The sequence below is a fragment of the Boleophthalmus pectinirostris genome, unplaced genomic scaffold (assembly GCF_026225935.1).
Source record: "Boleophthalmus pectinirostris isolate CB_2022bp ecotype Guang Dong unplaced genomic scaffold, ASM2622593v1 HiC_scaffold_14, whole genome shotgun sequence".
Taxonomy (NCBI): domain Eukaryota; kingdom Metazoa; phylum Chordata; class Actinopteri; order Gobiiformes; family Gobiidae; genus Boleophthalmus; species Boleophthalmus pectinirostris.
This window is the reverse complement of record NW_026571047.1, coordinates 35,139,801-35,167,298: the sequence shown is the minus strand read 5'-3', so window position 1 is coordinate 35,167,298 and position 27,498 is coordinate 35,139,801. Positions and strand designations below refer to the sequence as shown.

The following is a 27,498-nucleotide window of genomic DNA, read 5'->3' as shown; positions in this document are numbered from 1 at the left end:
CTGTACAGTTTTGTATCGTGTTTTTGCGTATTTATGGAGAACAGGCTTGTGGGCGGAGCCTCGTACAGACTCCTGGGCTCTATACATGCATCAAGAATTTCAGACTTCCGGTTATCACACAATTCAAACTTGGAAGGATTTTCTGAAAGTGAGGATCAAACCTCCATGTTTGTTTTCCCAGTGGGACGTGTCTGTTGTCAAAGTCGATCTTTTCAAGTCTTTTGAACCATATCACTTTTGTTTCTGGTTCTGATATTGTCATATTTTAGTTTTGGGATTCGGACATCATAATTGTTGTGGTTATTGGATCCTAACAGTGGAAAACGACTCGAGAAATGTGTTTGTGAACTTCATAAATGCAAAAGTGAATCAGATGTGTGTGACTCAAACCTCCGTTCAAACTGTTTCTCTTCCCAACGGAATTGAAAAATAGTGAAAGGTGAAGGTGATGGGCAGGATTGATCCACAGGAAGAAACAAAAAGGAAACATTTGTCTGACTAAGAAATCATCCTGAGTTTACAGAGAACATTTTGTATGTGGAGTGACTCTCACTCAACCTCAGTTATGAATTTAAAAAGTCAACGCCAAAGTGAAAAGCACCAACTGTTCACCAAGAAACACCTTCCACTGCAAAGACCAAGACGTGATGTTTCTGTAAAACCACAAGAACAAGAAAGTGCAGCTCAGTCTGTTTGTCTTCTGCTCTTCTCCATTAACAAACAGGATTTTGTTTTGTCGTCGCTCCACACACAAAATGTTCTCTGTAAACTCAGGATGATTTCTTAGTCAGACAAATGTTTCCTTTTTGTTTCTTCCTGTGGATCAATCCTGCCCATCACCTTCACCTTTCACTATTTTTCAATTCCGTTGGGAAGAGAAACAGTTTGAACAGGAGGTTTTAGTCACACACATCTGATTCACTTTTGCATTTATGGAGTTCGCAAACACATTTCTTGAGTCGTTTTCCGCTGTTTGGATCCAACAACCACAACAATTAACAATGTCCGAATCCTAAAACTAAAATATGACAATATCAGAACCAGAAACAAAAGTGAAATGGTTCAAAAGACTTGAAAAGATCCACTTTGACAACAGACACGTCCCACTGGGAAAACAAACATGGAGGTTTGATGATCAGTTTTTCAGAAAATCCTTCCCAGTCTGGATTGTGCGACGACCGAAAGTCCCAATTTCTTGATTCATGAATTCAAACCGTGTCTAGACGACGACTCAAACATGACGGATGAGTCTAAAACCTCTTCAGGCAGGTTTGTGATGAAGAACAGAGTTAGAACACACGAGAAAGAGACAAAAGTCCAAAACAAAAACCTAAACCGTCGGGTGTGACTTAACCTGGTGGTCGTAGGCACCTTTTCCCTTCTTTTCCGTTTGAAGTCGGGTTGAAATAAACAGGCACAAAAAAACAAACAAAAAAATTACAAAGAACTATCGAAACAAACCAAAAATACTGATTCTCAAACTGCAGATTCTGTTTTTTTAGCTTCTTTTCCTTCATTCGTTCCTTAATTATTTGAAAGTGTTATTTATTTTGGCAGCTCGAGGCCTCCGTACTTGTAGTTTATTCCCTAAAAAACAAAAGGATTGCACACGGTCCCGTCTTTTCTCAGGTGAAGCGCCGGCGTCGATGTGGCACTTTGGTACAAATTAAATTAAAGTAAAATGCTACATAGAAAAACGGCCGATGGGAGAGACCTGGAGCTCACGTCCGCCACAGAAACACGGACGAAAAAAAACTAAAACCAGGGTCGGAAAAACTGAAATGTTCTAATTTAGTTTATACTGAGACTCCATGTCCCATAATCCTCTGCTCTGCTCTGCTGCTTCCTGGAGTTGTGTTTTGTTTCATTCACATGTTTCACACACAACTTGAAAACACTCTGTTCCACCTTGTGATGTCATCATGTGGTGATACAGGAAGTGCTCCACTGTGTTTTTAAACTCCACACACCTTCACTAGAATCATCTTTGGATCTGGGATTTCTTCACCCAAACTCGACTGAACTAAAGGGAAAAAGGAGCTGCTCACCTGCCACCTCATGACATCACAAGGTGGAACTGGTGTCGAACTGGTATAGACCTGGTATAGACTGAGTTTAGACCGAGTTTAGAGCTGGTTTAGTTCTGGTTCAGTCCAAGTTTAGACCAAGTTTAGACCAGATTTAGACCAGGTTTAGACCAAGTTTAGACCAAGTTTAGACCTGGTTTAGACCAAGTTTAGACCTGGTTTAGACCAAGTTTAGACCAAGTTTAGACCTGGTTTAGACCAAGTTTAGACCAAGTTTAGACCAAGTTTAGACCAAGTTTAGACCTGGTTTAGACCTGGTTTAGACCAAGTTTAGACCTGGTTTAGACCAAGTTTAGACCTGGTTTAGACCAAGTTTAGACCTGGTTTAGACCAAGTTTAGACCTGGTTTAGACCTGGTTTAAACCAAGTTTAGACCTGGTTTAGACCTGGTTTAGACCTGGTTTAGACCTGGTTTAAACCAAGTTAGACCTGTTTAGACCTGGTTAGACCTGGTTAGACAGACCTGGTTTAGAGTTTAGACCTGGTTTAGACCAAGTTTAGACCTGGTTTAGACCTGTTTAGACCTGGTTTAGACCAAGTTTAGTTTAGACCTGGTTTAGACCTGGTTTAGACCAAGTTTAGACCTGGTTTAGACCTGGTTTAGACCTGGTTTAGACCTGTTTAGTTTAGACAGACTGGTTTAGACCTGGTTTAGACCTGGTTTAGACCAATTTTAGACCTGGTTTAGTCATTTCAATCTTGACTGAACTAAAGGGATAAGGATCTGTTCCTTTCATGACATCACAAGGTGGAACAGTCTGAACTGTGAATGAAACAAACAGAACTCCAGGTCTGTCTGAAGAGGAACATCAGAACATTAGAACATGATTTGAAGTTCTCAGGAGGAACTTTAACGTCAGATAAAACCTTTAAATCAATTTAAATTCAGAATCATCACGTTGAATATTTTTGTCTTATCTTTATAAACTCGCTCAAAAGATTTAAGATCAACTTTGAAAACTGAATCTGGAACCTTCCCCACTCCTCCTCCTGCCGCCTGCTCGTCTCCATGGAAACAGAACTTCACCTGAATGTTCCACAGTGTCACATTAAACCTGCCACAGTCACAGAACAGACCTCCTGGATTAGACCTGGTTTAGACCAAGTTTAGTCCTGGTTCAGTCCTGGTTTAGTTTCCTGTGATCACATAAATAAATGTCAGATAAATCTTTTAAATGCCGCACTGTGGAACATTCTCGTCAAAGTTTTATCGTCTCCGTGGCGACGAGCGGGCGGCGGAGCCTCAGTGAAAAGTTCCGCAGTGTGTGAGCGGAAAAGAGCTTGAAGAACAAAAGTGAAGAGTTTGTAGTGACGTGGTTTTTTTTTAACATTCTAAGATGCTGTTGACGGCCGCCTCCAGCGCCGAGTCCTCGCTCTGCGCCGGCGACGAAAAACCCACCGACGACGAAACCAAATGTCCCGGCGAGAAAGACGAGGCGTGGAATTTGAGTTTGAGATCGTTTTTGGGTCGTTTGTGCGCCCCTCCTCCATCGCCTCCGCCTCCTCCGCCGCCGCCGCCGCCGCCGCCTCCGCCTCCGCCCGGGTCGGAGTACGGAGGCTGCAGCGGCTCTGTCCTGAGGGAGGAGGGCGAGTCCGGAGAGGGAGCGTCCGGGAAACAGCGCTCGTGTGCGGGCGCCGGGGCCGAGGGGGCGGGGTCAGAGGGCGCGGGGGGCGGGGCCGAGAACACGCCGGACCGAACGCCGCAGCAGAAGTCCTCCAGGAAACCGTCTGAGGGACAGAGAAGAAGAAGAGGGTCAGAATGTGTCAGATGCCCTCCCAGAGTGTCAGATTTACCACGTTTACATGAAATTTAGCTTTGAATAAAAGTAATTTAACTCTGAATAAATATAATTTAACTCATGAATAAAAATAATTTAACTCTGAATAAATATAATTTAACCCTGAATAAAAATAATTTAACCCTGAATAAAAATAATTTAACTCTGAATTAAAAATAATTTAACTCTGAATAAAAGTAATTTAACTCTGAATAAATATAATTTAACTCTGAATAAAAATAATTTAACCCTGAATAAAATAATTTAACCCTGAATTAAAATAATTTAACTCTGAATAAAAATAATTTAACTCTGAATAAAAGAATAAAAATAATTTAACTTTTGAATAAAAATAATTTAACTCTGAATAAAAGTAATTTAACTCTTGAATAAAAATAATTTAATTGAATAAAAATAATTTAACCCTGAATAAAAATGATTTACTCTTGAATAAAAATAAATTCTGTTTTAACTCTTCCAGTCCTGAGTGAGACACCTTAAAAAAAGAACATTTATCCAGTTTAACGTGGAAACACAAATTCACTGTTATTATTTCCATGGAAAGTCCAAGGAGAAGATCTGACTTGAGAACAGAGTTTGAAGTGAGACCTGGGTCGAGCAGCACGTTGCGTTTGTCTTGCGTGAGGCCGCTGCGTTCCTCCTGGTTAAACGTCCGATCGATCATCACGATTTCAGATGAAGGACTTGACCTCTGGAGAAAAAACACAAACACGTGAAGAAAACACACGAGTCGACCCGGCCGCGTGACGCTCGTGTGAAAACGAGGGGAGAGAACCACAAAATGGAGTCTTGAAAATAAGAGATTAAAGTTTCCTCAAACATGAATCTGTCCAAATAAACGCCAGAGGGTCAGAGAGAAGAAACAACCAGAACCTGGAGAAACACATGAGGAGAACAGTTTGGAGAAAGATCTGATTTAAAGTCCAGTCCTCACCTCGGCCTCCACCATCAGCAGCTTCCTGTATTTATCCACCATGGCTTCAGTTTTATTGACGATTTGAGCTGCGACCAACTCGAACTCCTCGTCCACTGAAACACAAACACCTCACTGTCAGACCTTCAGACCTTCAGACTTTTACACAGAGCTTTTCTTGCCCAAGGACACAAAAGCAGCGTTTATCTGCAGCCATGTTTATGACAAGAGCGGGATTTGAACCTCCAACCATCAGATCGACACTGAACTGAACTGAACTACTGTCGCCCCCAAGTCTCCTGGAACAGTTTTTACATCACAGCTGCGACACGTCAGGGTCCAGAGACGCCAAACGTGTAAAGGACGGATAAACGACTGAAGGAGATGTGATATGTTTGACATAGTTTGAGTTCATGTTTTCATTGACGACATTCACACGTGTCATTCAGAGTTCTGCTGCTTCAGTGAAACTGTGTCCAAACGTTTGTCTGTGTGGACGAGGGTGACGTGACGGGTGAATTTCCTTCAGTTTAAAGTGAAGAACATTTAGATGGTGCTGCTGCTGAAGTCCAGAGAGATTTAAACACTGACTGATTGTTAACATGTCTTTACCTTGAGAGAACTCGTCGGAGCTCGGTGGCGCCCCCTGGAACACGTTGTATGGCAGCAGTCTGTTCAGGACGTCCTCAAAAGAACTGAAGCGGGTTTTTTCTGGTCCCAGGGCGCCCAGGTGATCCTTCCTCACCTGCTGCAGCAGCCTGACACGAGACGGAGCAAAGACACCAGATAAACACAGAGTTTGGATAAAAGTTTAAACGTTTTTAAAGAGAAAAGACACGTACATTCCTCCTCGAGTGAGCGGCGCCACACGCTGGAGTCCGACCTGACGACACAAGGAAAGAACATTATTTACAAAACTGGAACTATAAGAAAAAGAATCAAACATTTAGGGCTTTAAACTGAAAACAAAAGTGATAGAACTGATTAAAATGACTAAATTCCCTGTAAAACTGTAGTGCTGCAGGTTCATTTGTTTCCCTTTAACCTCTGAGTCTGTGACAGGAGTTTAAACATTATTATTTATTATTAACATGATTCATTTACATATGTTGTTGTTATTTTGTTGATGTAAAGTGTTTAACTGTTATTTATATATGTGTGTCATTTTAGTTGGTCAGATGCATTTGTGGTCTGAGGTCTGAGCTCTGAGGTTTCTTTAGATCTGCGTTGTGTTTTTCCTCCAGAGTGAGACTCCAGAGTTCATGTTCTTCCAGAGGATCAGCTCTGGACGTCTCCATTAAAACTCTGCTCTGTGAACGTTACACACGACTGAACCTCAGTAAAAACAGAAGAGCAGGACGTACCTGAGAGTTTAGCGTTGAATCTACAGTGATGGTTTTTGTGGCTGAAAAAACAAAATCACAAGTTAGAGCAGAATATAAAAATATATTTAAATAAATGATTCAAGTGCAGAGTTACCGTGAATGGGAGTGAGCTTCAGCGCCGCAGACACAGAGCTCTGAAAACAACAACAACAAACACAAACACAACTCTTTAAAACATTTAAAGTTTCATTCTCCTGCTGCATTTACCAAACCACAACACGTCTGGGAGGGCATCTGACACACACACGTCAGCAGCAGAAGGTCACATTCTGCCGTTCCAACACTGACGTCTAATTGTCTCCCACTTTTTTTTTCCTTGGTCGGAGCGACAGCACTTCAGCTTTTATTTCAACATTCTGTCAGTTCAACACACAAGGAATTATCAAGTTTAGTCCTGGTTCAGTCCTGGTTCAGTCCTGGTTCAGTCCTGGTTCAGTCCTGGTTCAGTCCTGGTTTAGTCCTGGTTCAGTCCTGACATGTAGGAGGCAAAACAGGTGAAGTTCCAAACAGGTGTCAGAACGGCGACATAAAAAGTGTGGAAATGTTGGAACAGGAGGACGAGAGGACAGGAGGACGGGAGGGCATCTGACACAGGGGCAGGAGGACGAGAGGACGAGAGGACAGAAGGACGGGAGGACGGGAGGACGGGAGGACGAGAGGACGAGAGGACAGAAGGACAGAAGGACGGGAGGACGAGAGGACGGGAGACGACAGGACGGGAGGAGGACGAGAGGACAGAAGGACGAGAGGACGAGAGGACGAGAGGACGAGAGGAGAGGACGAGAGGACGGGAGGACGAGAGGACAGAAGGACGGGAGGACAGAAGGACAGAAGGACGGGAGGACGAGAGGACAGAAGGACGGGAGGACAGAAGGACGGGAGGACAGAAGGACGGGAGGACAAGAGGACAGAAGGACGGGAGGACAGAAGGACGGGAGGACAAGAGGACAGAAGGACGGGAGACAGAAGGACGGGAGGACAGAAGGACGAGAGGACAGAAGGACGGGAGGACGGGAGGACAGAAGGACGGGAGGACAGAAGGACGGGAGGACGAGAGGACAGAAGGACGGGAGGACGGGAGGACAGAAGGACGGGAGGACGGGAGGACGAGAGGACAGAAGGACGAGAGGACGGAAGGACGGGAGGACGAGAGGACGGGAGGACAGGAGGACGAGAGACGAGAGGACAGAAGGACGAGAGGACGGAGGACGAGAGGACGAGAGGACGGGAGGACGAGAGGACGAGAGGACGGGAGGACAGGAGGACAGGAGGACGAGAGGACGGGAGGACGAGGAGGACGAGAGGACGGGAGGACGGGAGGACGGGAGGACATCTGACGTGTGTCTCACCTGCTCTTGTGTGGCGGCTGAAGGTAAAGGCGACAGTGACGTGCAGTTCGCCGTCTGCGTCACCAGGAGGCGCTGCACCGGGCTCCCGGACACTTGGTTCTGCCCGGCGACCAGCGTGATCCGCCCCGGCGCGGACGCGGCTTGTACCGGCGCGGGCGTGGCGCCGGAAACTCCGCCCACCTGATTGAGGATGAGCTGCCCTCCCGCCGTCGCCGTGAAGCTCTGCCCCGCCACGATCTGCACGGCGTTCTGCGTGGTGATCAGCGCGTTGGCGTTGGCGTCCGTGGGTCCGTTTTGCACGGTCGTCGCCGGCGTCAGCGCCAACGAGCCGGGGAGGATGAACTGCCCGGGCGCGGCGGCGTTGGCCTGCTCCAGATTGGACTGCACGACGATGGACCCGTTGGCGACGTTGGCGGTGGAGGTGGCGGGCTGCAGACCCACGCTGTAGACCGTCTGCGCGCCCGTCTGCAGCGGTTTGGGCTGGATGGGCCTCACCAGCGCCTGCGTCCCGCCCGGTCCTCTCTGGATGATGATGTTCTGCAGCGGGATGTTTTTAAACCCGCCCACCTGGGCCTGCGTCGGCGCCAAAACCTGCTGCCCGCCGGTGGACGTGGCCAGAGGAGGGCGGAGCACGATCTGAGGAGTTCTTTCTAGATTACTTAAAGTCATGACTCCTCCTGTGGTCCCGAACGAGCCCAGAACTTGTATATGTGAAGCGGCGCCATTTTGTAACTGAGAAACTCCTTGGATAAACTGTCCGGCGGGGGTCACCACGCCGACCGCGCCGCCGATGTTTCCGGGGACGATGGAGGGGAAGGTGACGGGCGGCTGGACTAGACTGGGGGCGGGCTGGGACTCGAGCAGAGCCTCCTGGGCCAGAGTCTGCTCCGTGATGTCCGCCTCCAGGAGAGACTTCTGCAGGATGTCGAAGGGCTGATCGTCGCCCCCCGGAGGAGACGGAGGAGACCCCAGCTCGTCCTCGATAAACGACAGACTCCCCGACAGAGGCTGGAGCGACGAGTCCACGCTGAAGTCCGACACATCTTTAAGACCCGGGTTTGAGACGGGCTGCGCACACACACATCACACTTTTACATTACACTGTTTCTTTAAAGCATCTCTGTAGTTTACTGATACTGTGCAGCGACATCACGCTGGGGGGGTTCTACATGTCGCCTGTGTCTATGGCAGAATTTTCAGCAGTTAGAGATGAACAAATAAGGGTTTTTCATGGTCGATACTGACCGTTTATAATCCAGAGCGATGGACAATAAGCTCTGCTGAGATTTTTGGCCGATGTAAAACCACAGATTCAATTATGTAATTTGTGGAAACTATGTTTTTACAAACGTGTCCATGTTTTACTGTTCTGTTGTTCTGTTTTACTACAAACTGGATAAGACGGCGGTGGAGACACATTTTGTGCACCATCCTCTTCGTGCTCTAATATTTATTATGAAATTCGTTAGCAGAGACAAAATGTCCACCTCTCTTGGAAATTGAGAGTCGATAACCTGCATAAAATTGCAAATATAATAATAAATAATAATAATAATAGAAAAAAATATAAATATATATATTTTTTTAATCACCCAAATTACAGAACTAGTAAAATCTTAAATATAATCAGGTTAACTGTAGGGGTGTGCAAAAATATCGGAATATCGATATATCGTATTGTTTAATGTGATGATACAGTATCGATATCGTGGGCTACTGTATCGATATTTCACCAAGAGTATTTTTAGGTGTGTTTTACTAAATTATTTTGTTACAGCTACAGTTTTGTTGCTTGTGGAGTGAAAGGAAACTCATTTATGCGACACATTTGATATTTTTACTGTTTTGACGATTAAAATGTTTGTGTTTCAGATGAACTTTGCACAAGAAGTAATTTAATAAAGACTTTTAGTATCACAGCCACGATTTTGCCTTTATTTTTTATTGAACCGTATCAAATCGATTTGAAATATATCATATCGAATCGAAAGTGCACTGTATCGAGACATGTATCGTATCGTGGCCTGTGTATCGAGGAATGTATCATATCGGCAACTTCTTAATGATACCAGCCCTAGTTAACTGTGTCTGAGAGAAAAGCGTCATGTGCAGTTAAATTACACAGAATTTCACAAGATTTTTCAAAAAACAATAAATTCTCAGGACAGAAATAAGGATGTAATCAAAAGATGAATATAAAAAGAGAGAAGGGAGAAGTGAAACAAACCGTGTCTGTAGAAAAGAAGGAAGTGTCGGAGCCGTACGCGGCGCTGGTCACATCCTCGTCTCCGATCTCAAACACAAACACACAGAAGAAACACAGAGCAGACTTTTACACGACTCTGGATCAAACACGACGAACTCTGACGTTTAATCCACGTTCTAACCACGTTTCCTCCTCACAAACGGAGCAGGACTTTTGTTTTGTTTCATTCACGTGTTTGAGGAACTTTTATCATTTGTGTGTCATTTGTTCATTCATTTTTCAAAATAAAACAACTTTTTTCTTCATTATTTGTCTCCAGACTGAAAAAACAGATAACGATTTGTTTTTTCAGTTTTGATTTTGTGTTTTAAATGAAAAATGGAAAAAACTAAACCAGGAATAAACCGGTCTCAGTCTCAGTCCCAGTCTCAGTCCTGGTCCTAGTCCTGATCTCGTCCCGGTCTGGTCCCGATCTGGTCCGATCCTGGTCCCAGTCTCAGTCCCAGTCTGGTCCTGGTTCAGTCCGTTGTCCGTTTTTTGTTTGTTTTTTTCCATTTTTCATTTAGACACAAAATCAAAAACTGAAAAAATGAATCGTTTTCTGTTTTTTCATTTTGGTTTTGGAGACAAATAATGAAGAAAACTGTTTTTTTCATTTTCTTATTTTTGGTTTTAATTTGAAAAACAAATGAACGAACGACACACGGATTATTTATTATTCATCTGTGACGTCTCCAAATCTCCAAACGCTCCGGGTTTGTTTGTGACGAGGAAACGACATCAGATAAAAAATGTCACATGAATCTTTGAAGAGCAAAATGAAGCTAGTTTGAGATGTTAATAAAACTCACAGATTTACTGTTGCTGCCGTGGAGATAGTCGTTTAACGCGTCTACATCCCTGTCAAGAAAAACAACAACAAAAACAACGCACATTTAGGAGAAACTTCTCACATTTATGATTTTTCAGGTTTAACTCTCCAGACCCTTGAGCAGTTTTACTACATTTGTCCCCACCTGGATTTTGTTCTTAATTTCGCATTAAAAACTCCTCCTTTTACCCCTAATGAAGTGTTTTTCATCCTTTTTCTCACTATAAAATGTTTTTTTCACAATCTGCTGCTGGAGTCGTGTCATACGGCTGAAATAAAAACTACACGACCAGAAATACACATGAAAAAAAACCAAAAAAGGAAAATTCACACTCTTTTTTTGGGCAAAAAAATGTTTAATTTCGGGCCTTAGCTACAAAAGTGTAAAATATCAAGTCTGTAAATAAACTAAAAATCTCCCTATTGCCAAAAAAAGTGCAGTGTCCCCATGACTTGACTAGTGCAGGTCGTGGAAACAGCTGGAGTCAGGTCCAGGACACAGAGACACATCACTTCTGTATTTCCATGGAGTTTATTACATTTGGATTTGGACATTTGGACTCAAATAAACCTGAAAATAACAAGAGACTTTTCCATTTATGTGAGAAACCTCTGCACTTAGAGCGACTTTTTCACTTGTTCTGAACACAGACGCTCAGAGCATCGACTGGTTTGACTCTTTGGCAAAGTTTGGTCCAATCAAAATGGACGGAGCGCAAGAGTTTGGCCCAAAAGAAAGGTTCCTATTGGACACTCGTTTTCCCGACGTCATCTGAAACAAGTGACGCAGGAGAGTGACGGAAATCTGCTCGGAAAGACACGACTCTCCGCTTTTCAAGGACAAAAAAGGAAGTTCCTATATTTTATGGCTGTAAAGTTCTGCGCGGTTTTATAAAACATGTCGGTCTGGAAATTAAACTACTTTTTGTACATTATTGTTGAGGACCAGAGTTTGGATAAAGACGAGTTCTGAGGTGTTCCGTGACGTCGCCCACAGCGCTCAGCTCCAAATGAAGCTCATCGAGGTCGGCGGTTAGAAGAGAGAATTTAGAGCCAGGTCCATATTAGGAAGAGGAATTTATATTTACGGATAAAATAGTGAAATAAAAACTGAAGGATCATGGTTAAATTGGACGTTTAAGACCAAAATGACGAGTCTGAAAGGAAAGAATTTATCAATGTGAAGTCAACTGGAGCTGAAAAACATTAAGAAGCAGCGTCCAGAGTGACCACCCGGTGATGTCACGAGGTGGAACTGAGCTCTCAAGAGGGAGATGGTAAGAATCCTCAAAGTATCTAACAGGAATTTAAAGTTTAAAGCCGAGGAAAGACGCAGAGAGAGAACGTGTGTCGATTTAACTTGTTTTACCCTAAAATATCCAGCAGCTGGCGATCGTCCTCATCGTCCATGACATCTGAAACACAAAGAGAAAACTTTATGGAAAAGATGTAAAACCAGGAAACATCCAAAGAAAATATGTAAGAATATTATTTTCATGACTTCACATACGACGTCACATGTTTAGATCACTTTTTGTTTTCCTTTTATTGTTTTGAAAATGTTTTAATCACCCAAAACCGCAATTAACATGTTTTATAAATTTCACTTTTGTTTTTGTCGCTGGGAGTTTCCCCTCCCTTTGCTCTCCGTAATAATCCCTCCCCCTTCAGAGCACTATTCCAACACACTCGTTGTGCGTCCCACGAATGAAACTCCTGCTCTAGTTCTGCTCGATTATGGAAAAAACATCATCACGATTATTTTGGTCAATATTGAAATCACGATTATTCAAGCGATTATTTTTAGTTACACGATGCATTTATTCAGCATTTCTTTCTCTCAAAAAAAAACAAAACAACACTTTGTTATTGAGAATTTAGGCAAAACTTCCAAATCTGAATCTTAGAGCAGTTTTGCGATGTACAAAACAAAATGAATAAACTACATTCTGAACATGAAATAAGGCAGAAAAACATAAATGTGTCCAAAATAAACTTTATATCCAGCTCTTCTACAATCTCTATATTTAAAAGATAAAATATACATACTTATTTATATAAAAAATATCCCAAAATGAACTTTGTTAAACTCGTTTCAACTCGATTATATAAGTTTGTTGATCGTTTGACACACAAATCATAATTAGATCAAAATTATTTTCATTCCACAGCCTGATCCTGCACATCAGGTTTGTCCACTCGCTGTGTTCAGTTTTGTGTCGTGTTTTTGTGTATTTATGTTGAATTGTCGAGTGGAGCATGGGAGGGGGGGGCGTGGGCCTGTGGGCGGAGCCTCGTACAGGCTCGTACTGTTAACCATAAGGAGGGTTGGAGCTGGTTTTTCATCATATCAGCTCTTTAAAAGAATTTAAAGCCTAAAAGAAGTGAAGAAGTCCAGGTGTGTTTTGTGTATTTGTTAGTTATTTCAGCAGATTATGTCATTGTATTTTACCATGAAAGTCCAAAAGATAAATTCACAAATGTTGAACCTGATCATTTCTGTGACGATCGACGGCTCCGTCTGTGGTAAATACGACTTATTGGTCTGGAGAATGAAACCCAGCAGCAGCCCCAGTGTGTGCGTCTGAAAAACTATTATTCCAGGTAGAGCCCGACCGATATGGATTTTGTTGTGGCCGATATGATACCGATATAATGTGATAATCTTGAATTATTTAAAAAAAACTTTGGTTTGGCTCTGGTGGATTTTAAACTGGGTTTATTTAGGCAACATTTATTGTTATTCTGCCTCTTTACATGATATGTCATAGGACTATGCTTTAGTCCTATGACATATCATGGACTAAGGCAGGACTAAAGCAGGACTAAACCAGAACTGAATCAGGACTGAAAAAGGGATAACCAGGACTAAAACAGATCTAAACCATGTGTAAAACAGGACTAAACCAGAACTGAACCAGGATTGAGTGTCGGGACTCGGTCTCTATCTCTCTCCCTCTCTCGATCCCAAGATTAGTCCTGGTTTATTTATTTTATGCTGAATAAATATATATAATATATCGATAATATCGGCCAACCGATATATCGGCCGGGCTCTAATTCCAGGTCTGAATTAAGACAAAACCATGTGTAAAAGATAATAAACTTCACTGCAGTCGGTGTAACCAAGAACTGACCACAGCAGGACAATAATGTGAATCAAACGCACACACATGAACCAGCAGACGAGTAGAAAAGCCCGAGGGAGCGAGCGTCCCGTAACACGACCACACCTCTGATCACATGACTCCTGACTTCAGATTACAAGGATCAAGTTACTGATGGTTAATGGTCGACGCTGAAACACTGTGAAGAACTGATGCTCCTGAAAACTAAGACTATTTATTTAATTTAAACAAACGAAATAGACCCCTGTGAACTTTAAACCGTGTTATAATGTTGTTCCCTCTTCACAAACAGACCTGCAGTTGTGTTTTGTTTACTTCATGTTTGAGTAACTGTTTCAGGGTTTTCACGGTCATGGAAATCCTGGAAAAGTCATGGAAATTTAGTGCCTCTTTCCCGCAACTCAAGTGTTCTGTTAAGTTCTCGTTAGACTATTCCGATTATTTCTGATCTGAATTCTGAATTTTGTTTAAAAGAGACGACAATAAATGCACTGACAGGATTTTAAATGTTCAAAAACTATAATCCCAAACCATAAAGTGAGTGAAATGCAGGGATGTAACAATAACTGAAATATCGTGAAATTGTAGCGTCAAAGTTCTCACAATAATATCATGGACCATCACAATATATCAAATCAAAAGTCTTTTTGTTTAAATGAAGAGTTATGGAGCAGCAAAAGCTAAAAAAAAAAAAAAAAAAACACAGAGGAACTACATAGACCATGATCCTTTGCTCCATTTCAGTGCAGACGACAAGAATAAATAACAGTTCGAACACTTTTAACTCTGAGTTCTTTGGATTGAATCTTGTCAAGACATTTTAAGAGGAAAAAGAAGCATATTAACAGTTTTGTTTTTCACAATATCGCAATAAATATCGTACGGTGAGGTTCATACTGTGACGATATTGTATCACGAGACTTGGACATCGTTACACCCCAATTGGAAAAGGATAATATTTCAGATTTAGCCCTAAAAGTCTGATGAGTTCTACACATGGAGGAGCCGTAAAGTCATGGAAAATTCACTCTGGCTCACGAAAAAGTCACGGAACAGTTTTGAAATTTTGTCAGTAAAATTGTGTCTGTTTACATCTGCAAAGCTCCAAACGCTCTGTTCCAATTTGTGATGTCACGAAGCGTTCAAGTGTTTACAAGTGAACATCTCCTTTTTTTTTTTTTTTTTTTCCCCTTTAGTTCAGTCGAGGTTGGAAATTCCAAGACTCAAATGATCCAAATGATTCAAGTGAAGGTGACATAATAAGTTGGAACAGCGTTTGTGGGAAAAACGCCGCTTAAATATGCAGGATTTTTGTGTGAATGAAACAAAAAAACAACAACTCCAGGTGTATTTTTGTTAAAGGAAACAACATTTTGCACAGATCAGGAGAGTAATACGAGCTCTTTAAAATAAGTAAACTTGAAAATATCCCGTCTAAATTGCAGGTTTTGAGTTTTAAAATGTCTCAGAGCTGCTCAAGGTTAAATGCAGGATGGGCCTCTTCCTTCTGCAGGCAAACCCCCACCCATCCACTACCGCTCATGTGACAAGTCCGGCATTGTGGGCCTATATAAAGAATGAAAGGAACATTTTTTCTTTTTTTTTTGGAAATGTCTAACATCAATTTAAATAATAATAAATGAGTTTTGTTTGTTTTTTGTCATTTTAAACACACGCTAATTGCTTTGTGTTGCTGCGAGCGCAAATACAACAGAAAAACACATTTTAACTCAACAATTACAGATTTAAGCAACAGATTTGGGTGATTTTGTGATTTGCGTCTGTGTTTTCCTTGTTATAAAGATAAGATTAGACTGTCGGCGTGCATAGGCCTGACATCTGCAGTGACTTTCTGGTGACTGCATGCATTATTCTCGAGAGTTTATTGAGTAATGTGAGGAAACGTGGGAGGAAAAGCTTTGTATTCCTGACAGTGCAGCTTCTTTTACAACTGCACTGCTTCAAAATGGAGGTAGAGGCCACATGAGCTCTGCGTGTGTCCTGCCTCCATGTTTGCCTCAGTCAGAACAAAGAGGACACAAAAAGGACAGGGACTGCAGCCTCTCTGTCGCTTTTACACACATTTATGTTGATTTTTACGAGTTTAAATGCCAAAAACAAGCCTTAATCTTGCTGGATTTTGAGATTTAAACATTTCCAGTGGTGTGTTGGTGGATATACAATGGTGTTTGTGGTTAAACATGCAGCAAATACGACTTAAAATGTCATTAAAAGTGCTTATTTTGTAAAAAAACAAAAAGCCATTTAATAAAAAATTGTTAGTGCTCTGTCTTTTTTAACGCTTTCTGACGACGTCGAATGGAGATGGCTCATGTTAAAACTGAAATTAAAGACAAAATAACGATGATTTTTTAAGGTGTTTTGAAATAAGTCGTAAGAAAATATAGTCCGGTGACAATTAACTAGTCGAAAAATCGTAGAAAATGTGAAAATAGCTTTTATTTTTGGCGTTTTTGAGCGTTTCCGACTCGACTTAGCATTACCGCTTTGAAAAAAACGCAGGCTAATTTCGGTTTTATGTCAATATTTTATCAAATTTTAACACTATTTGAGATTAAAACACGAAAAACGAGCAGGTTTTGAGGTATATTTCCAAAAAATAGCCCGATTGTGAAGCTGTGGAGAGAATTTGTAGACAAAAAAAAATGAAAAACATTCTTCGGTTCGTGTGTCGGTGATGGCGCCTGGACTGAAATGGAAGCTTCTCGAATGTTTTTCCTGTTGACGGCTCGAAAAACGCTCATGTTTGTCTCGTTTTGTCCGACCACCGCGTTTCTTTACGGGGGAGGATTTGTACCCGCAGCCCGGTTTCGGCTCCGGGGACTCGGGCTTCCGAACCCCGCACCGCTCGGGGCCTGGTCGGGTTTAGCCGCGGTAGCTCCGCCGTCGCCACCGCCGCCATCACCGCCCGGGCTGCCGCTGCTGTCGTCGACTACGCCTCGGGAGGATTTCTACGGGAAACCGCGACGGAAAGAGCCGCAGCTATAAATATTTATCCGGATTAGCATAACATAAAGCCGGGCGAACGAGGCAAACCCGGGCGTCCTGTCTCTCTGCGCCTGTAACCCAATATCTGCTGCATTTGGCAACTTTTAATTCGCTCCCCCTCCTCCCGTGCATAACCTACTCCTCCTTCCCTCTCCCTCTCCCACTCAGATGGCTTTTTCTCGCCGCTCCTGCTCAGTCTCGGGTAGATTTTGCTCTCCTTCCCTCCCTGAAGGAATGGAAGGGAAGGGAGGCAGGAGCGCCGTGTGTTTTTTCCGTGAAATTTTTATCACTAAATTAGAATTCACTGGAAGCGAACTCACCGTCTGAAAAAGCACTGCCGCGTCCACGGGGTTTCCCAGCCATCAGCGCACGGGCTGGCGGGGGAGCGCAGCCCAAATGCTCCGTGGACACTCCAAATGCGTAAAAGTGCACCAAAACACACACGGACACGCCACAAAGCACTTTTATTCACACATTTCACTGTATTTTTATTTTGTTTATTTTTAGCAGCCATGTCGGATGGGAAGTTTAGCTTATGTCATGTTATTTCATCACGAGCAGCAGAGGGCGGGACTCCACTTTTGGCCACACCTCACACTTCAGGTATGAACATGGATTTAGGCTGTTGCACATATTCTATTTCACTTATATCGACGGTGACCAGAGTTTTCAAATTCTAAACTGGATTTAGACCTGATGTAGTCCTGGTTTAGACCTGGTTTAGCTCAGATTGGTCAAAAATAAAGACATCTGGGACATTTCTTGTATAAAACTGAGACAAATCCCAGTGATTTTTTTGGATAAATCTGCTGGGACGGGGGACACAGGGCTCAAAACTGTAACGGTCCCGAATAGGGATGTCTGGTCACCCTGCTGATATCAGATGTCACTGTCTATGGGAGAGTGCAGTGAGATTCAAAATAGTCAAATGTGCCGTCATGTACACAGGGAGAACACAGATTAAACTCTGCAAAGACAATTTTGCTGCCTTCCCTTAGTAAAGTTCATTAAAATAAAAGTAAATGACATCACATCAGGCCAATAATACTGGGGTTTGTGGACACTCCAAATGCATAAAAGTGCATGAAAACACACACAAACACATCACAGATTATTTTGTTTATTTGTAGAAGCGGTGCCGGACAGGAAGTTAAGGAGGGCGGGTCGTCTGCTGCTGCTGATGAACGAGGTTTGGCCAAAAGTGTTGGTATGAAAATGGATTTAGGCCGTTGCAGTTTTTATATTTCACTTATATCAGATGTCAAAATGACAAATACACAAACTCCTTCCCGTGAGGCAGCAGCTCCTGAGTCTGACTCTTCGTCTCTGAGCTGAAGTTTAAGGTTTTGTCGCTTATTTTAATCACCAGCTGCAGATCGGGTCTGAAATAATTAAGGTATCATTTATTTTAGTCTAATTAGTCTAATAATTATTATTGTTCAGGCCTAGTGACTCCAGTGCACGTGTGTTTATGTGTTTGGACAAAAAGAAGAGAACAATAGATGTAATTATTTTATGGTAATAATAACAACAAATATTCTAAAAAATGCACTTTTCCAAAATAATGCTTCAGTAATAAGAAGCTGTTGTTGAGGTCGATACCAGATTAAATCAATGTTTCCTAAAACTCACAAATGCAGTGTTTTTGTATCAGATCATTTTATTTATGACCTTTGATTATTATTTAAACTAAATATTTTTACACTTAAATGCAGAGGCGGGACTTACACGTCGTGACTTAGACTCGAGTCAGACTTGAGTCACTATTTTTAGGATGTGGGACTTGACTTGGACTTGAGGCCTGTGACTTGACAAGACTTGATACTTCTCCTAAAAAATAGATGTTTTTAGAAGAGACTTTTCTCTTTACACTTGATAAATGTGGAGGTCAGTTTTACAGAAACAAACTGGAACATGTCGCTCACATTTCTGTTATTTTGGATGAAAACTGAAGTACTGTGATACTCAAAAGTACTACAGTAATATACAGTACAGTACAGTAGAACAGAGGGAACTACAGAGAATGATCCTTCATGACAAAATAACTGTTATTAAGCTATTTTAAATCTGAATTCTTTTTTATTCTGAGCGTCATGATTCACACTCAGATCTTGTCAAGACATTTAAAAAGGTAAAAATGAGCACTTCTACAACTATAAACACTCAGATATAAATACACCATGACCTTTTAAAGAACAATTTAGTTTAAAATTCACATAAATTGCAAAAATCTAAACAATATTTGGTGCTTTGGTTTAAAGATTTGAAATGACTTGAAGCTCAAAGCAGACGACTTGGACTCGACTTGGACTTGTCTGTATTTGACTCGGGACTTGACTCGGACTTGAGGTCAAAGACTTGAGACTTGCAAAACAACGACTTGGTCCAACCTCTGACTAAATGTGGGAATTGTGACTCCGTAGAAATAATAACAAAGACATGAACATGAACAAACAGAAACGATTCTAACGAGCTACAACAGAATAAAACAGAATAAAACAGAACAGTGATGGACTCTTGTTGTGAAGGAGTTTGTGCAGATGTTTCCTTCCTGCTCCTGTCGCTGTAGAATCAACTCAGCCCGTGTCGTTCACCTGTGCAGAGGAACTGAAACGTGTAAAAATGAAACAGAACATGAAGCAGCTTCTGTTGAACAAACTCAGGTCACTTTGCTGCTGTTTGTCCTGTTCCTCTGTCGCTCTGTTCAGAGTTTATCTGTCGTTTTCAGATTCTCAGATGTGACGGTGTCAGACTCAGCCGAGACAAGAGACACTTTTACAGTTTTCCTCTATTTTTTTATTTTACTTACAGCATTTTGTGATTACAGATTTTTTTTTAAAAATCTGGATTATTAACAGAAATATTCATTAACATGCACCATCCCTGAGTGTCTGTTTCTGTTCTCTGCTGTTCCGAGACTTAATTCTCTTCATATTCAAACCCTCTGGTGAGTTTTGAGGAGCTGCTGTATCTGTTTTCGTGTTGTCGTGTTGCAGTTGTGTGTCATTTTTTATGCGTTCACTCGTTGTGTTGCATTTATTTGTGAAAACTGCTGACTGTGGAAATAAACTTTGATTTCTTGCTCAAACAAATCCAAGTTTCTGACTTTCTTAGACTCAGACAAACTTTATTGATCCACGGGGAAATGATTCAGACACAGAAGTCACACAGAAACAATAGAACAGAATAGAATCTTTTATTGTCATTATACAGTGTAATGAGATTCAGGGCTGCTCCATCAAAGTGCAAAAAACAAACAAACAAAAAAACCTAACTAATATAATAACACAGTAAAAATATAAATGGTGATAATAAATTCTAAATAAGACAGGAGTGAAATAAGACATAATTATATAAATGTAAATGTCCAAGTTAAAGTAAAACAGAAAAATAAGTCATAAAATCTCAGCTTTATAAACAAAACAACGATGATCTGATGACTGACAGGACACAGTGTGATTGGTTTTGTCGGTTACATCAACAATTTTGTTTGGGCTTTACACAAATAAACTGAATTGAAAATGGAAATAATGAAATAAAATCAACTGAAGCGTCCGTGTGTCATTTGTTCTTTTGAATGTCAGTTAAGAATGAAAAACATTAAAATAAAACAAAATAAATAAATAAAAATAAAAAACAGATTTCTATGTCTATTTCCAATATCTAATTTAAGGTTTATTTCAAATAACACCAATTAAAAAAAAAAAAAACAGTCTTGGTGCCTGTTTTAATTTTAATATTTTATTCTCTCTGTTTTATTTGCCCTGGAAGTTCTGCTGGTAGAAGAGAATAAAATATCAAAATTAAAATAAGCACTGAGACTGTTTCTATTATTATCATTATCATTATAATTATTTATTTATTTATTTTGTGTTATTTGAAATAAGCCTTAAATTAAATAATGGAAATAGAGGTCGGATCAGTTTTTTTTTTTTTTTTTTTTTTTTTTGTAATATATTGTTGTTGTTGTTATTAATTTATTTATTTTTGTGTGTGTTATTTGAAATAAACTTTAAATAAAATATTGGAAATAGAGGTCGGATCAGTTTTTTTTTTTAAACACTAAAACGGAATAATAAAATAACAAACTTTTCGTTTTTCATTCTTAATTGAAATTCAAAAGAACAAATGGTGCACGGACCCAAAGCCCCAGAATTAAATAATAAAATAAAATAAAATAAAGCTTGATTCATTTGGCGTTTATTTACAGTGAGAGCGGAAGTCCAGCAGGCGTCACTTCCTGTCCCGTTGACAACATGGCGGCTGTGGAGAAGCATGAGACCGAAGCTCTCAGCGAAAACAACGCGTCAACAGTCCAAGAGCGGCTCACGAAGCGGCACCAGACGCGGCAGGAGGACGCGGAGAGGCGCAGGGAGGAGAACGAGAGCCACAAACTCGCGGAGGAGAAAGCGGATTACTTTAACAGCGAGTTTAAGAGAGAAAGAGCGGAGGTTTCGGAGCTTGTGCGGCGCGTCGGTCCCGCAGCGAACAGAGCCGAGGCCGAGCAGCTTCTGGAGCGAGCCGCCGCCAAAACCGCGCAGCTGCAGAAGTTTCTCAACGACAGCATGTTGTTTCTGACCCAGTACGACCTGAGGCAATCGCAGGAGGCTTTACGGAGCCTCCAGAGCGCGCTGAACGACGCCAGGGACGAGGCCATGCCCAAGAAGAAGTTCACGTTCCGAGCGCGCAGCAAAGCCACGGAGAAAAGCGAGAAAACACCGACGGAGACTCCAACCCAAGACACGACAACGACAGACGGAGGCGGCACCGAAACGGACACGGAACAATGCGGGTTTTCGAATTTAAGCGACGCGAATCTCACCAAAACCGCGGAGGAGATCGAAAAACGAGACGTTCTCCTGACCGGGCTCAAAAACTGTAAAGTGAAGCTGTTGGGTTCGTGCGCGACGCTGCACCTGAAGCACATCGAGTCGTGCGAGATCCTGTGCGGGCCCGTGTCCGGCTCGGTGTTCGTGGATCAGTGCCGGGACAGCGTGTTGGCGTTGGCGTGTCAGCAGCTGCGGACGCACAACACCAGCTCCACGCGGGTTTACCTCCACGTGACGAGCCGCGCCATCGTGGAGGACTGCGCCGGCGTCGGCTTCGCCCCCTTCGCCTGGTCCTACCCCGGACTCGAGCGGGACTTCCTCGTGTCCGGGCTGGACCCGAGCCGGAACAACTGGAACCTCGTGGACGATTTTAACTGGCTGGTCCCGGGAACGCAGTCGCCCAACTGGAGCGTGATCCCCGAGGACCAGAGGAGGGACACCTGGGACTGAACCAGGACTGAACCGGGACTAAAACTAGGACTAAAACCAGGACTAAAACCAGGACTAAAACCAGGACTAAAACCAGGACTAAAACCAGGACTAAACCAAGACTAAACCAGGACTGAACCAGTACTAAACCAGTACTAAACCAAGACTAAACCAGGACTAAAACCAGGACTGAACCGGGACTAAAACTAGGACTAAAACTAGGACTAAAACCAGGACTAAACCAGGACTAAACCAGGACTAAAACCAGGACTAAAACCAGGACTAAAACCAGGACTGAACCACTAAACCAGGACTGAACCGGGACTAAAAGACTAAAACCAGGACTAAAACCAGGACTAAAACCAGGACTAAAACTAAAACAGGACTAAAAGACTAAACCAGAAACCAGGACTAAAACCAGGACTAAACACTAAACCAGGACTAAAACCAGAACTAAAACTAAAACCAGGACTAAAACTAGGACTAAACCAGGACTAAAAGGACTAAAACTAGGGACTAAAACCAGACTAAGACTAAAACCTAAACCAGACTAAACCAGACTAAACTAAAACCAGGACTAACCGGGACTAAAACTAGGACTAAAACTAGGACTAAAACCAGGACTAAAACTAGGACTAAAACCAGGACTAAAACCAGGACTAAACCAGGACTAAAACCAGGACTGAACCGGGACTAAAACCAGGACTGAACCGGGACTAAATCTAGGACTAAAACCAGGACTAAAACCAGGACTAAAACCAGGACTAAAACAGGACTAAAACCAGGACTAAAACCAGGACTGAACCGGGACTAAACCAGGACTAAAACCAGGACTAAAACCAGGACTAAAACTGGAGTGTGATCCCCGAGGACCAGAGGAGGGACACCTGGGACTAAACCAGGACTAAAACAGGACTAAAACCAGGACTTAAACTGGGTCTAAATCTAGGACTAAACCGGGACTAAAACAGAACTAAAACCAGGACTAAAACCAGGACTAAACTAAGACTAAAACAGGACTAAACTAAGACTAAACCAGGACTAAAACTGGAGCATGATCCCCGAGGACCAGAAACTAGGACTAAACCAGAACTGAACCAGGTCTAAACCAGGTCTGCTGATGATGTTAAAGATTAAAGTTCTATATCTTTGTTCTGTCACATTCATAAATTTATCGACTTGAACAAAACAAAACTGGGACTTGTGTTTTTGGGGCTCAGTGTTTCTGCTTCATTTCTTGGTGTTTTGGTGTTTTTGTTTTAATACAGCGACATTTGAGCTGTAAAAGTTTAAATAAGTGACTTCTGTGATTATTTATGAATTCATTTTGCGTTTTATTTGTTGGAGCTCAAGGTTTTTAAATTAAAATTTGATTTACTGGGATTATTTTACATTAGACTCAGACAAACTTTATTGATCCACAAGGAAATGATTCAGACACAAACGCTCACACTTCACAAAATAACAGAATAACAAAGAGAAAAAATATAAATGTGCCAAGAGAGAAACAATAATCACACACAAACTACACGTGCACTGGAAAACAACAGAAAAACACATTTCTCCAAAAGCAGCAGGAAGAAAAAAACTCATATGAACCCAAAACTGTTCGAGTTTCAAACCTGATGTGTTTTCTTCTGAACACTGATCACTAAACTTTACAAATATTTACAAAGAGCAAAATAAATCTCACACGGTTCATACTGAATGTCATTTTAATCCAATTTCTTATTTATTTTTTTTATTATATTGTCTTTATTTTTTACTGTTATTAATTTATTTGTAGACTTTCCTAATTGAATTATTTATTAATTTGTATTATATTTTCTCTATAATGATTTATGTTTTATTGTTGTGTTTAACACGACTCCATCTGAGAATCTTGTATTTACTAAATAATTTCTTGCAACTGTTAAAAATAGTCGCTTGAATTTTCATGTTGAAAAATGAACTCACCAAAGGAAAAAGTCTGGAGACACATGAGCCTGTAGCAAAGACTTTTGAAAATATATTCAAGGAATTAACTTATGCCTGAAGTTATAATCTGTGAACTAATAAACTTTAATAATAATGATAAAATGTGAGGGTGCGTGAGGAGGTCCTTCAGGTCCTGGGGGGAGTGACCGTGGAGGCTCTGGTGAGTGAGGAGGGAGACCTTGTGCTCAATTTCAGGATGGGGGTGATATGGTCAGATTTTCGCCCCGTCATCACGATCCTGGCAGCGCAGTTCTGGACGTCCTGCAGTCTCTGGATGCTCCTGCCTGGGATCCCGATGAGGAGTGCGTTCCAGTCGTCCAGCCTGGAGGAGATAAAGATGTGGACGAGCTTCTCTGCATCTGCCAGGGACAGAGCTGGACGGAGTTTTGCAATGTTCCTTTGCCACAAAAATAATTGAAGAACATTGAGCTCTGACTTGATGCCTGTGAATCTGACGTCATTCAAACAACAAATAATAAACTTAAAAATAAACTTAAAAAAAGGCGGCAGTAGTTCAGTTGGTGGAGCATTCGCCCACTGATCTGAAGGTTGGTGGTTCGAATCCAGCTCTCAACATAAAAAAAAACATCACAGGTTGAGCGTCAGATCCACTGACCCACAGGTTGCTGGTGTGATTCCAGCTCCCACAGATGAATGCTGTTGTTGTGTCCTTGGGCAAGACACAACCCACCTTGCCCACAGTGTCTGTGTACACTGGTGTGTGAATGGGTGTGTGAATGGGTGAGTGGTTCCTTGTTGTAAAGCGCTTTGAGTGTCTTGAAGGTGGAAAAGCTATAGAAAAATGTGACCATTTACCAATAAACTTTGCACATTAAACATTTATGTTGTGATATTTTTGTCTTTACAGTTTAAAACCTGCGTAAAGTCGCTCCATCAAACACAAACCTGCTGTAAAAGTTTAGTTTGTGTTGCTTAGGTTTGGAGATATTAATGATTTTTTTACAGGTCAAACTGGGGTCACAGCTCCAGGAAACTACAAAATGAAATAAAACAACACAAAATGGAGTCAGTCGTTTGTGTTGTTTTGTGTGTGACTGTTTTCATTTGTGTGAGTTTATTTCTAAAATTATTAAATTTTAATTTTCCATTCAGCTGACGACAGCGACTTTAACAAAACTCCACAAAACCCGAAGAGAAACGACCTGAGTCTGTGGAAAAGTCTGTGTTATTATAGAAAATATGAATCAAAAGTGAGTTACTACAGACTGACCCTTGTTCTGACGCTGCTCCACATCATTCTAAACACATTCAGGAAACGTTCTGCTCTGTGAGAAAAATGGGATTTTTTAAGGATCCAGACGTGAGAAAAATGAGGATCTCGTTCTAATTTTACTTTTAGCATTAATTAGGATCTGATTTTTATACTTGTGATTAACTCTGTGCAATTAACTGAATTTTTATCATAATTTCTGTGTCAAGTGTCAAACTCAGATAATCCAGTTGAAATTATCTAAGGTTAAAGTTTATTTTGGATATTTTTTTATATATAAATAAGTTTGTTTATTTTATGTTTTAAATCTAGAGATTGTAGAAGAGCTGGATATATACTGTCGTCTATTTTGGAGATTTTCTTGTATTATTTATCTTATTTATCTTTATATATGTTTATTTCTGTCTTATTTCATGTTCAAAGTTTATTTTATTCATTTTATGTTTTATATGTCACAAAACTGATCTGAGGTTCAGATTTGTAGCAGATATTTTCAATTTGAAAGTTTTTCTTAAATTAGCAATAACAAATAGATTTTTTTAAAGAGAAGTGCAGAATAAATGCATCATGTAACTAAAAAATAATCGTGATTTCAATATTGATCAAAATAATCGTGATAAACAGAACTTTTTTCCATAATGGAGCAGCTCGTCGTGTGAAAGTCTCACAGTTAAAGTTCTGTTTTCAGTCTCTGAGGTGAAACTGTGAGTTTGGCTCCAGAGTAAATCGCTTTTCTCTTTTCTGTCTCTTCTCTTTTCTTTTTTTATCATAAACTTGTTCAAACGTGTCGTGTCGTTTGTCCCGAGCTCCTGAACAGCCCAGAACCTGTTCACAATCTCTACATTAATGTTCTGTCTGTCACGATTTATTCTGAAAACAGATGTTCATATCATTATGTTTGAATGTTTTTGCACTTTCAGTTATGGATTAGTGAAATGTTTAGATCTTAAGTTTCTCAAACTGTGGACCTGATCACAGAATAAAAACATTTTGCACTGAACTGAACTGTTCACAAGAATCACATGAAGTTTACTCGTATTTCTGTCAGTGTCAAGTGAAAAACACGACCGGACAAACGTTTGGACACTGCCTCATTTAAAAAATAATAATCATAATTTCACTTTCTACATTTTAAACACACACATGTCATCAAATATATGTAAGAAATTTGGAATTAAAAAAGTACATATATGATACATTTAGTAGATATTTTACTTTTTTGTGTTCTGTAGTTTGTAGTTTTTGTGTTTTTTGTATTTTGTAGTTTTTGTGGTTTATAGTTTTTGTGGTCTGTAGTTTTTGTAATTTGTAGTTTTTGTAGTTTTTTTTGTGTTTTGTAGTTTTTGTGGTTTATTGTTTTCTGTAGTTTGTAGTTTTTGTGTTTTGTACTTTTTGTGTTTTGTAGTTTTTGTGTTTTGTAATTTTTGTAGTTTTTGTGTTTTGTAGTTTTTTGTAGTTTTGTAGTTTTTGTTGTTTTTTGTAGTTTGTAGATTTTGTATTTTGTAGTTTTTGTGTTTAATATTTTTTGTAGTTTGTGTGTTTTGTAGTTTTTGTAGTTTGTAGATTTTGTGTTTTGTAGTTTTTGTGGTTTATAGTTTTTGTAGTTTGTGTGTTTTGTAGGTTTTTGTAGTTTTTGTAGTTTGTAGATTTTGTGTTTTGTAGTTTTTGTGGTTTATAGTTTTTGTAGTTTGTGTTTTGTAGTTTTTTGTGTTTTGTAGTTTTTTGTGTTTTGTAGTTTGTAGATTTTGTGTTTTGTAGTTTTTGTGGTTTATAGTTTTTGTAGTTTGTGTGTTTTGTAGTTTTTTGTAGTTTTTGTAGTTTGTAGATTTTGTGTTTTGTAGTTTTTGTGGTTTATAGTTTTTGTAGTTTGTGTGTTTTGTAGTTTTTTGTAGTTTTTGTAGTTTGTAGATTTTGGGTTTTGTAGTTTTTGTGTTTAATATTTTTTGTAGTTTGTCTGTTTTGTAGTGTCAGGTTTAAGACAAGAGATTAATATCGTTTTCTCATGAGGAGGGTGGACAGAGGTGCATTTACTGTTACATCTCTACCCGCTCTGATGCACTGTCTGCGTCTCCTCTTTTTATTGTCATAAGATGGTCCCTAGTTACACTGAATGTTTCTCTAAAGGGGAGGGGTTGAAAACAGCAAATAAGCAGTAGAAACACCAGACATGATTTCATCGTGCAAATATGTATATCAGCAGCATGTGGCCGATAAGGTGCAGCATCTTTGTAGCATCTTTAGGAACAGTGCTTCCCCTCCTTCCCACCAACCTTGAGAACTGTCCT

At 40.8% G+C, this 27,498-nt stretch overlaps 2 protein-coding genes across 2 annotated transcripts; one reads left to right on the top strand and one right to left on the bottom strand.

The window, feature by feature from the left end:
* Window positions 1-2,771: 2,771 nt before the first annotated feature.
* On the bottom strand, window positions 2,772-17,268 carry bicral (BICRA like chromatin remodeling complex associated protein). The gene is made up of 12 exons (XM_055150010.1): window positions 17,068-17,268; window positions 11,980-12,025; window positions 10,591-10,639; window positions 9,761-9,826; window positions 7,534-8,601; window positions 6,279-6,318; window positions 6,164-6,204; window positions 5,642-5,682; window positions 5,412-5,557; window positions 4,821-4,915; window positions 4,475-4,577; window positions 2,772-3,815 (listed from the first exon to the last, which is right to left on the bottom strand). Exons 1-12 carry the CDS (start codon window positions 17,108-17,110, stop codon window positions 3,412-3,414), a joined length of 2,142 nt encoding a protein of 713 aa, XP_055005985.1. The 5' UTR covers window positions 17,111-17,268; the 3' UTR covers window positions 2,772-3,411.
* A 3,721-nt stretch (window positions 17,269-20,989) lies between these two features.
* On the top strand, window positions 20,990-22,243 carry tbcc (tubulin folding cofactor C). Its single transcript, XM_020929417.2, has one exon. It carries the CDS (start codon window positions 21,004-21,006, stop codon window positions 22,024-22,026), a length of 1,023 nt encoding a protein of 340 aa, XP_020785076.2. The 5' UTR covers window positions 20,990-21,003; the 3' UTR covers window positions 22,027-22,243.
* Window positions 22,244-27,498: the final 5,255 nt, after the last annotated feature.

What these genes read in the sequence shown, in the direction of transcription:
- tbcc (XM_020929417.2), top strand. Translation starts at nt 21,004, where the DNA reads ATGGCGGCTGTGGAGAAGCATGAGACCGAAGCTCTCAGCGAAAACAAC.
- bicral (XM_055150010.1), bottom strand. Translation starts at nt 17,110, where the DNA reads ATGGCTGGGAAACCCCGTGGACGCGGCAGTGCTTTTTCAGACG. An exon ending in GAAGCTCACTCCCATTCACG is followed by an intron (nt 6,205 to 6,278) that starts GTAACTCTGCAC and finishes TTGTTTTTTCAG; the next exon opens with CCACAAAAACCATCACTGTA. An exon ending in TGCTGATGGTGGAGGCCGAG is followed by an intron (nt 4,578 to 4,820) that starts GTGAGGACTGGA and finishes TTTTTTCTCCAG; the next exon opens with AGGTCAAGTCCTTCATCTGA.